The sequence below is a fragment of the Corythoichthys intestinalis genome, chromosome 17 (genome assembly GCF_030265065.1).
Source record: "Corythoichthys intestinalis isolate RoL2023-P3 chromosome 17, ASM3026506v1, whole genome shotgun sequence".
NCBI lineage: Eukaryota > Metazoa > Chordata > Actinopteri > Syngnathiformes > Syngnathidae > Corythoichthys > Corythoichthys intestinalis.
Window position 1 is genome coordinate 11513111 of NC_080411.1, and position 12058 is coordinate 11525168.

The following is a 12058-nucleotide window of genomic DNA, read 5'->3' on the forward strand; positions in this document are numbered from 1 at the left end:
AAACTATCTATTTATAGGCATATATTAGCTTTTTAATAGTGCTGCAACGATTAATCGATTAACTTGAGTTTTTGATTAGAAAAAATATTCGAATTAAATTTTGTTGCTTCGGGTATTCGTTTACTTAAAGTGGCGTTGTAATAGTTTATTTTTAAAGTTTTTGCATTTAGTTTCATTGATTAGGGTGGATATTCTGCCCTCTGGTCGGCCACTTTTCACATAGCTTAATCCAACTGCTCCCTGTTACGACCGAAATAAGTTTTTGTTTGAGCTTATGTTTTTTAAAGCATTCATAATTTAGTTTATAGGTATATTTAGCCAGTTTTTGTGGGTATATGTGTCTGAACCATTTCTTAAGAGTATTGTAAATAAAATTTTAGCATTTTATAGCATTTAAGCAAGCGGACTTTTTATATGTAATTTAGCCAATTGTTCTTTTGTTGTACATAGATCCTCATTTAAAAAAAAAAACCCAAAAAAACCAAAACAAAAAAAATACCGTTTGAGGCTCAGCTCAGGTATTTTAATTTTTCATGTTTCTTAACGGATTACTCGATTATTCGAACTAACTAGTCTATCGATTAATCGATTACTAAAATATTTGATAGCTGCAGCCCTACTTTTTAAGCGCCAAAAGTTTTTGGTGCAATGTAGTAACTACATGAGACAACATAGTTGCATCTCTGGCTTGTTAAAAGTCAGCAATGTTGTTGTCGCAGTTTTGCGACTCTGGCGCTTACATGGTTAATGTTGTACCAATACGGAAGGAGCCCCAAAACGGCACTAAAATGCTGGCATCGGTATGGGCGAACACTGACAAATAATGCGCCGATGCCATTGGTATTAGGGATGTCTTTATCCGATTACGTGATTGGAAATCGGGCCGATCAGGCCATGCATCAGAGGATCGGAATCGGGTGAAATGGATCGGGTTTTTAATTTATGCTATATTTAATAAAAGAAAATATTGTGCTGGCTAGAGTCGCCAGTTTTCAGAGCCAGTTGATATTTCCAGTACGTTACTGCTAATAATTCACTGCATCCAGTTCGGAACACATGCTCATTCACTTTCACAGTACACAGTCTGTCACTCACATTGATGCTGTTGAGTGCTTTTTGTTACGCTTCTGCCTTGGCTGGAAATGAAATGTCTGTACGTATTTTACATCTATACCAACCTGTTAATGTGCAGTATTTGTGTGTTTATGAGGAACAGCTTTAGGAATGAAATTTGTTAACAAGTCCAGCTGTATGGAAGCTAACCTATACTCATAGCTCGTAGCTTAAATGAATTGTGGTATCTACATGGTATTTGTATACCCGTATGCATTGTGCAATTGTATAAAATGCACACATTTTTCTTTTTGTTACAGATTCACAAACTTAAACTAATTACTTCAAATAAAAAAAAAAGGAAAAGACCAAGCCTTGTGTTTTATTGGAGTACATACAATGTTAGCTGGCTTTCGGGCAGTGTACAAGGAAACGCACTGTTTTGGGCAGTACACATGTGTATATATTTTTTAATTTTTTTTAAGAGCTAAAAACTAACAAAATAATCCAGATGTACAATGGCATTGCCAAAAGAAACAAAAAGATTTACGTTTTATCCTCTGCAAAACTCCTGGTAATGTAATATGTTTGGAACTTTTGTTCAAATAAAAACTTTTTTTTTTTTTCTCGTCAATTATTTTTCGGTGTAGGATCGGGACTCTGTATCGGCAGATTCTCAACATGAGGTGACTCGGACTCAGGTGCAAAAATATGCGACTGGGACATCCAAAACTCGTACATGTTTTGTTTGAACCTGTTCCCCCAGAAAAACACGGAAGACTAGCATGAAGAGTTGGGTATTGTAATGCAGTGCCGATAGGATAGCATTTCCGATGTAACTGCTAGTAATCAGACCTACTAAAAGCTATTTCGGACATATATGGACTCGGCGTGGATGTCAGTACAGAATTGGTATTTCTCATTACAACTAAGGGGCAGTTTACAAGGCGACTCTGCGACACAAAGACGCAATGACTGAGTTTCGGACTCGCCTTGCGTGTATATGGTGTCGGCGAAGACGAAAAATTCTGAATCCTGCCTCCAAAGTGGAAGAATCCGATTGCGGGGGGTTGAGGGGGACTTCCTCGGCATGCATATCAAAGGCTCCTGCGGCGCGAGACCGCGTCGTTAACGTCAGCACTCGTACACGTCACATTGGGCGTGCGCAGCGGTGCTACTAAACATTAAAAACAGCAAATTTGGCGGAATGTCGGCTTTAATTTACTCTTTTAATAATAATTTTAAATTAAATATGTTGAACGTTTCAAATTTTGTGCCTTTTTAGGCAAAAGAAAAATGACATTGCTTCGAGTGGGCGGGCATATTTTTTTTCCGGGCTGAGGGAGCTTGGTGGGGTCAAAGTGCATCATTCTCTGTCGCCCAGTAAATCTGCACTGCTCCCTAGGGCCTGGCATGAATACTACATCGTTTTCATGCGGAATCGCGACATTGTTCAAATGGAGACGCAAATGCAAATTTGACATTTTTCGTATTCTCGGAGAGTCACCATGTAAATGGCCCCTTAGCTGTATACTGGAATCAGTATCGTGTGCCCAAAAGTATTGGGACAACTCTGTTTTTTCTTGCCATTTCAAGCCATGCATCCTCTGTTAAAATGACATGCTGATGGCGAAATTGCAAGCAACTACGATGCCATTCAAAATAGTACCTATACCGTTTTTTTGCCAATGGAACGTGTTCAATAACAAGTACAGAAGGAACTGTGAGTAACCTCAGTGGAGTGTGACTTGTACATCACCGGCTTCAATAAAAGATGAGGTTTTCTACAGGAACAAGTTTCCTGTGACAGGATATGCATTTAAAAAAGCAAAACAAATCCGCCGTTATCTTTTTGTTCTCATCTCACCTACACGACAACAAGCTATGCATCAATTAAACTCGTATTTAAGCCGACCGCAAGAGGAAGTTGTTTCTGTACCGTGTTTTCGCTGCAGTAACATGCTGATACTTGATGAATAATTCAGAGACAAATAGCCTTTTCCCGTTCTGTTCTCTTGTTTACGCTCCGAGGAAAAATGTACACAATTTAGTGGGGGAAATGATTGTTTCGCTTTTCTCAAAACAAGATCCAAAACCAGACGATTCATCTTCTAAGGGTGCATTTTAACGACACGGGTCAAATGAAATGCATTTTTTAACAGCGACTGCTATATGTTAACCGGCATTTGGCATGTAGGCGACAGTATTTTTTCGTTGTATGCAACTGATACGAGAGTGTCGCTTAATTCATTCACGTTGCTCCCGCTAGTGTCTTCTACAGGTGCCACCGCTGATGAAAAAGCATCAACAAACCCACTGCACAGCACCTGCACTAAATGGATGAGCAATTGCCACCAGCTTGGTGGATGTAGCCGAGCACTTAGCGGCCAATATGCAGATATTTCCCTTGGGTGTGACAATGAAACAGGAGCAGGGGCAGGTGCTTGAATGCAAACCACAGCTAATGTGGCTAACAACATATTTGCTCAAGTGAATTCATGTAAGTTGGTTTGCTTATTTGAGAAAGAAAAAAAATCTTTATGATTGAAAGCTAAACGCTTCTGCCCAAGATGGCCCTTGGGGAAAAACAGTGATGTGTAAACAATAGACGCTATTGGACTGTAGGAACCTGAGTACAAGTAGTCCTTGGGTTATGGATGAGTTCTGTTACTACCCTGGCGACGTAACACGAATTTCCGTGTCGGAAGTCGGAATTAACACTGTAAACCAACACTAGGTAACTTTTCAACCCTTACAAAATATTTTCATAACATTTGTGATGATATGTTGACTGACAACTAGTTGAATGACACCTGTTTTATTTCTTGAGGGGGTCTGCATCGCTTTCACCGGCACTAATTAACTTTGTCACACTAAGCCACACGGTTGCTGACAATCATATGCTATTGCTTTGCCACAACTGGAATCATTATCTTAATACTATTCAACCTTCACACAGCTGCTGGAAACAGAAATGTCATTTAAACCATCTGCAGGCGTCCGGGAGATCATGATTTCAAGACACTGTGCGGGTGTGCGCTGTTCCTCATGGTGAACGCAATCTTCCTTAAAGCAAAACACGACAGCTTTTGTCCACCGGCGTCGCTAAAATCGACTAAAACTGAAAAGTTACATAGTGTTGCTTTAAGTACCCCTAAATCTGAAAATAACTATCCAAAAAAAAGTATTAAACGTCATATTACCGCACTGGCCTGAATGTAAGACTGTGGTTTTTTTGCATTGAAATAACACTGAAAAAGAGGGGGTAGTCTTATATTCGCCGTCTAGACATTATACCCATTCACGACGCTAAATGGCCCCAGATATCATTGAAGCGATGCTCTGTCATGGCAGATCTCAGCTACTCTTTTTAGTTTAACCAGTTTGCATTATTTTACTGCAATGTTTTTCCTTATTCAGATTTGTTTCAAGACTACAGTTACTGTTAGACTTCACTTTGATGGTTAATGCAGTTATAGCAATTTTGTTGTTTTATCACAATAGATTGGTTTATTTACATTTCAAAAACCAGAAGCCATTCATTTACGAATGTGATTGCACTTTAGTTTACATATTTAAATGTTCAGTTATTAAGATTTGAATGAGGCAAAATAACATGCTTTTTCTCTCAAATATATTGTTGTAATCATTTGTTTTGGATGTACTGTAATTATTTTCTGTATAAAAATTAATTTGGTGTTCAAAAAGTCTTTCTTTAAACTTGAGTCTAGAAAAAGAGGGGGTCTTATAATCAGGGTCGTCTTATATTCGGGCCATTACGGTAATAAAAGTAAAAAAAAAAAAAAAAAAAAAAAAAAAAAAAAAAAACTGTACTTATGACTGAAAGCAATTTCCCAAGTTGACTGACAAGCACATTAACCGGGTCGCGTCCTAGAATAATGTCCGGGATTTACCGGGACGCGGCATGTATGAAAGCAGCCGGTTAATTCCCCGGTCACAGTGCGAAAGCTGATGACGCAAATATCATGGCGGGCCAATCGTCATTTCCTCTTTCTTCGCAGTAAGATGAAAATCAATGAACAAACATCGCAATTATCAATGTGGCGTGATCGGCCCGATTTCCGATAATGGGATCGGATCGGGACATCTCCTATGAATACAATGTGGTCATAGTGAGTCAACCACCTTCTTTAAAAGAGATATTAAAGTCTGGTGAAAATTCTTCCAGTTTTAATATCGCAATATATATCAAACCCCCATAAAAAATCGCAGTGTCAGTTTTTTCCTCAATATAGTTCATCCCTAGTATATAGTATATATATTATTTCATATTGTGTGCTTTTTATTAGAATATAATTCTTTTAATTTTGCACTATGGAGCCACCAATGAAATATCACAATGACAATAGAGGCTAGGCTAGGCTAGGCTAGGCTAGGCTAGGCTAGGCTAGGCTACTCTACTCTACTCTACTCTACTCTACTCTACTCTACTCTACTCTACTCTACTCTACTCTACTCTACTCTACTCTACTCGTGTGCGTCAATGCTAGAGAAAATTGATATTAGAAGAAAATTAGCAAGTCCCAGAAGAAAAAAATTCAAGACAACTTTGCCTGGTATAAGGCAATTGTTACTAGCTTGTTCTACATACCGACACTGAAAACAACTGAAATCCAATTAGACCACAATACCAATCCATTATATTCTTCACTGCCATTTTCATTTTATACTTTTCACATCACCACAAAAGCTTGTACAGCACATCTTTTTCAACAAACTGATAAATTTCTGTTATTTCCTTTAGTGACAATAAAAACTTGATTGTAAATACTCTACGCTGCACATAAAATACTGCTCTTTTACCTGTCACATTGCCAGTTAACTTCCTGCGCAGCAAAGGCCGACCTGACCGCAGCCCCGCTCCGCAGCTTCCCCTCACCTCTTTTTCCTCCCCCCTCTCCCTCCTTTCAATACCTCGACCGGTTGCGTATAGCGACGTTCTACTGCGGTGGTTCCTACAGATACCAAGAATACATGCGAGCCGGCTGATTAGCGTAAACTCTATGTTGTGCGCTTTCCTGGAAGAAATGGTATCAAGCGGGTTGCGCCACAAACGAAAAAGCCACTGCGGTATCTAGCGTCTAGACTGGGTCTGGGTGGAAAAAAGGAAACTCATCTTGCGTTAAGTGCTTTCGTTTTAGCGGAAACGTTGACGTGGATGGTTCACTTAAAATGGTACATTTTTAAAGGAAAGACTAAACCAGGGTTATGCAAGTCCGGTCCCCGAGAGCCGCTATCCAGCTCGTTTTCCATGTTTCCCTCCTTTAAAGAGCATATGACAGGAGAAAAAAAGTCTTAAATGGCATTATTATGTGAATTAGAATCATATTTTGAGACGATTCGACTATATACAACAATTTAGCAAAGCACAGATGATGAGAAATTAGTCTTTTAATCTGCCGGTTAGCCACGCCAACCATTATAGGGCTTTAGCGTCCCCAACAGGTGGATGACGTCAGCGGGAGACTGGGCTCATCGGTTTTACTATTCAGCCCATTGAGGGGGAATTATTCAGAACGAGGGAAACGCGACGAAGAGAGACGCAAAATGTCATTGTTTCAGTCTCTCTACTCCAATATTTTTATAGGATATTCTTTTTATCCAAGTATTTTTCCCCAATAGCTATATAAATGGCTTGAGAAGGACCAGTCAGCCCGTCGAGGGGGAACTATTCACAACGAGGAAAACGCGACGAAGAGAGCTGCAAAATGTCATTGTTTCTGTCTCTTTACTTCAATATTTTTACAGGATATTCTTTTTATCCAAGTATTTTCCCCAATTGCTAAATAAATGGCATGGCAATGGCAACAGTCTTGTGCTGAATGGAATATGAAATAATAAAAACGCACTTATTCAGGACGACATGGCAAAATTACTCCATAATGGTCAAAACTGTCGACTTCAACTTTACTGTCGCACCTCCCGAACGATATTTTATGACACCTAAATCGGACATTTGTCATTTCCCTTCCCCGGCTTCAGAGAATGTAAACAAACCAAAAGGCGTGACAGCTAGCCGACATGCTAACCCAAACCGAGTGATGTTTCAAAGTCTTCGAAGCGGAAAATCACACATAACTAGCCCGGATTATTTGACAAGACGACTGGGTTGTCGATTGTCTTCGCGGATCGGCAAACCGCCCGGCGGAGAGCAATTTACTGTTCGTTCCCCGGAGGAGGGTGGCTGCAGTTGTTGTGCAGCTAACGTGCTGCTAATGTGCATGAAGAGAGCTTTTTACATGCCTATCAATGATCAAACGTAAGTACTCCTTTATTGAAAGAAAGTTTGTAGTGTTTACTTTGTAATAGCTGTATTAATATTTGACACAATACTAAACAAGATGTTTATTCACTTCCTCGTAAGTCCAATGGTCCCACAGTAGTCGGGCTTGTTTTGGCCAATATCCACGGTGAATGGGAACCTTTTGAAACTTCAAAAAGGCGCATACGCCTCTCCCTCATACAGAACGATTTTTCTGCAGCCGTTTGGCTGGCGTGATGCGAAAAATAAATGTATTAATCCGCAAAATCAGCTGAATCCTTCGTCCTCATACACAACAGTACGCTGTATAGTGAAGAGGACGCCTTCTACCTTCTACAGCGCCCTCCTCCTCAATGCAAGACCGAAGCCGGAAGTCACTCATTTTCATGGCGCGGGATTCAAAAAACTAAATAAATATAGCTTCCACACACATCCAAGCGGTCCATATTATTCAGGAGCATAAAGAACCGCGTGTATCATGAAATAAACATGCTTTTTCGTGTCACATGCACCATAACACACCTGAATGAAATAATCAAGATAGTTATCAGGCTCCTGCAGAGCTTGCTCATTAGCTGATCATTTGATTCAGGTGTGTTAAAGGAGGGAGACATGGAAAACGAGCGGGATAGTGACTTTCAGGGACCGGACTTGTAGACCCCTGGACTAAACTTGACAAATTTGTTTAACAATGGCATTCCCTTCTCATACAAGTGAGCTAATGCTCATCCTACTCCACATATTGCCTGACCAATAAGGAGAAGTATTTTGTTACCATGACTACTACGAGACTCTGCATTATTTAGCCAGGAATACCAAAAAAAAAATCGTTTTTTTGTGTCTACTCAAATAGTTTGATAACTCAGTGGTTTTATTTAGCGTTTTTGTGAAGCACTGAAACCACCGCAACTCGTGTTACTGAAAACAGTCCATCTGCCCATGCTTTTTAACGTTAGAAAGTTCCAAGTGAAGACATAATATTAGCTTTGCATGCCAGGTGCTAACAAGTTAGCATCCTCATGTGTTTCATTTTTAATCAGTTTACACCATTGTTCTGTTCCTTCAGCATCAATGTGACCCCAGTTTGTGTACAAGTCAGAATCATACTGCAGTACTGTATGAAAAAAAAACATCTTGGTCATGATAAATAACCAATAATAAAGCTATGCACATTGGTAACTGAGCCTTCTTGTGCCCTGTGGCCATGTTTTCTTAGCGGCTGGACAAAACAGTCCTGAGCTTATACCCTCTAACCCCTTTATTTTTTTAGTTATAAGTTGGATCCGTTCCCCAAGAACAGCACGCACCTCTCGCAGGCAGGTGTAGATTGGACACACCAAGACCCGAAAGGGCTCCCCAGAACTGCTTCGCATGGTTCCAAACACCTCGCACAGGAAGGTGATGAAGCCCAACCATAGCTCCACATCTGACCGCTGCAGCTCCTCGCGGCGGGCGAAGTCTTTCTGTTAATTGAAAATGGCAGTGAATTAAAATTCATTATCGCTGATACAGTCGCTGACAAAAGTATTGTCGCCTATCCATTTTGTAGAAACAATTGCTAATAATCTGACTTTGAATTATTCAAAGGGTTTCAGAAATGGCTCATATGAAAGCTAAGACCCTCCCAAATGATGTTGAATGTACAAAAATATATTTGTTTCACTGAAAAAAGATATAAAAAGACATAAAGGTGAAATTTTGGCAAGACAAAAGTTTTGTTGCCTACAGAAAGTAGTGCGAAAATTGAACAAAAAATGTACTTCAAATACAAAAATGTTACATAACATAAGCGAATTAAGCAGTGCTGCTGTGAGATCCAAATTTAATATTTTGTATGACTTCCACGGGCTTGAAGGACTGCATCCATGCGGTTTCGGCAAGGATTCATACAATCTATTGATGAAGTCATCAAAAACATCAAAGAAAGCAGTCTTGCATGCCTCCCAGAGTTCATCAACAGTCTTGGGTTTCGTCTTCCATGCTTCCTCTTTCATCCTGTTCATGTCTGGTGACTGGGCTGGCCAGTCCTGGAGGATCTTGATGTTCTTTGCCTTGAGGAACTTTGAGGTAGAGATTGAAGTATGCGATGGAGCACCATCCTGCTGCAGAATTTGTCCCTTTTTATGGTTAGGAATGTAAGAGGCTGCTAAGATTTGTTGATATTTCAGACTATTTATGTTGCCTTCCACCCTGCAGCTCTCTCACACATCCCCATACTGGATGTAACCCCAGACCATGATTTTGCCACCACCAAACTTCATTGTTTAGTGGCAAAAGGTGGATTTTTCAGATTAATCTTCCATTGAATTACACCACAGCCGCCGCAAATATTGCAGGAGACCTACTGGAGCCCGCATGGATCCGAGATTCACTCAGAAAACAGAGCAACTTATAGTCCGAAAAATACGGTATTTGTTAGTTTCGGGGCTCCAGAGTGGCTAAGGTAGCGCAAGTCAATGGTAGTTGAAATCAACTCCATCGACTAATTGAACCCCCGCTAGCTCGAAGATTAAGTGTTTTGTGAAAAATTCGATTACATGCGATTTCATAAAATACTCTTAAAGTAACTTTGATAATAATCAGTTAGTTTAGATTACTAATAACGCCTCAAAAAAGTAATCAGTAAGTAAGTTTTCAAGTAATCTGTGGCAACGCTGCTTTTGACCACTAACCTCTGTAAGCAACTACGTATGCATGAAAAACGAGAATATTGATAATGCAGGATAATAGCGTGAGGGAGTTCGCTTTGTACGATAAGCAGTAAACATGTGGGTCGCCAGGATGTTAATGGCGTTTTGATTATTGTTCAAGATAGAATATTGACAATATAGTGTGATAACAGTGGGAGTATCTAAATATTTAGTATCTACAATATATCTAAATAGACGTGTCAAAACACAAGGTAGATTAATTCAACGTTAAGTTTCTATCAACAACAGGGAGTTTACTTCGACGAGAAATCGGAAATCAGCATTATGCTCTATTATCTACTTCGTTGCAAGTATTAACGGTTAGGTTAGGTACAGTAAATTGAAGGCAACGAATATATTTGGCTCTTATTTAATTCTGGTTTTACCCTTATTATGAAATTTAATGTGGTGTTTTAGTAGAGCATGGAATGAATTAGGCAATTTACATGTGGTTCTGTTGTACTTACAGTACACGAGAAACTACCTATATAGTGCTTTTCTGTGTGTGAAAAGACACAAAGACCCTGCACCGTTTTATTTTTCCACATGCGGCTCTCAGAAGAAAACATTTGGACAGCCCTGCTGCATCTGCTTGGTAATATTAAGAACGTTAAATTTATCAGAGTGGGTGATAACCATTAAAATCTGCAATGAGAGTTTTTGTAGGTGGTGTGCAAATTAACCTTCACTCCTCCAGGCTAAAAATATGCAACAAAATGTATTAATTTCCATTAAAATGCACTGTAAAAGTGGCAGCCAATAATCCAAGAGTGTGTGCGCAATAAAAGTAGTTAAGAGCACACTGTCATGCGTATGTGGTTACAGTGAAACTTTTTAGATTTTCTGCGCCCACCATCGTGACACCTGACATTTTCCTCTAATAACCGATCGTTAGCCTTCAAGTCAAGCGGAGGTGATAAACAAAGTTGCAGGGAAAAGGCCAAGCTCTCTTAGATGACATGCGACGGTCGACACCTTACCTACTAATGAGCATAGTGGTCACACAATAATTGCCCCTTGTATTGACACGTGAAGGAGTCTTGAAATAATATCATTTAAAAGCCATTTATGAACCCGCATGTGACATTTAGTGTTACGAAGCTAAATGTCAGGAATAAAAGAGGAGCAAGGAAGATAAGAAAAGGAAATAATATGGAGTACAGTGCTTATTTGCAATTCGGTATCAGTATTGACCTATTTGCATTTACCAATCTCCATTTATAAGTCGTACCTGAGTAGCAATGTGCCGGTATGAGAGTTGATAACCTTAAGCCAAAATATCACGGTTTCAAGGTATTGCAATTACAGCGCTAAAATGTGTTACCTTGAGATATCAGGTTTAAAAAAAGAAAAAGAAAAAACTTTTTCCATTGAACAGGATTTTTATTTTTCTAAACATATTAGCAAATTGGAACATAAGTATAATGTTAACTTAAAATAAAAATAAAAAATTACTGAAAAATTATAAATAAAATCAAAGTAAATACAGTGCTTTAAGTGGGACTAAACCCAAAGCCACAGTTCAACATTATTACCACCAGAACAAAAATAATTGAACTATTTTCCATACAAAACATGTGTGTATGACTTGTATCATGTTTACATAATACACACACTTTCTTTCTAAACACAGACATGAACGTTTCTCACCAGCTACGAGAGTTAACTCTAGCATATTTAGTGTGTCTAGCGGTGGTAAAACATTTGGTATTTTTTCTCTCTGGCAACTGTCTGTGTTGAAAAAGTGAGTGTGTAGGTAATGTAAACATGATACGAGTCATACACATGTGCTTTTTAGAGAAAATAATTCAATTATTTTTGCTCTGACCGTAATAATGTTGGGCTGTATGTATAGGCTCATCTAAAGGACTGCATTTATTTTAATTTTATTTAGAATATTTGTTATTTTAATTGAAGTTACTATACTTATGTTCCAATTTGCTTATATATTTTGAAAAATAAAGATTCTGTTCAATGGAAAAAAGCTTTTTTAACCCAGAAATCTCAAACACATTTTAGAGCTGTATAGCAA

General features: G+C 38.9%; 1 protein-coding gene across 3 annotated transcripts in view; it reads right to left on the reverse strand.

The window, feature by feature from the left end:
* The window catches only part of ctif (CBP80/20-dependent translation initiation factor), a 197518-nt gene that overhangs the window by 14481 nt on the left and 170979 nt on the right, over positions 1–12058 (reverse strand). For all 3 annotated transcript variants that reach the window (XM_057818177.1, XM_057818175.1, XM_057818176.1), the window contains one exon: positions 8644–8799. In XM_057818177.1, the coding sequence (XP_057674160.1) occupies positions 8644–8799 (156 nt within the window). The remainder of the gene's footprint in view (positions 1–8643; positions 8800–12058) is intronic.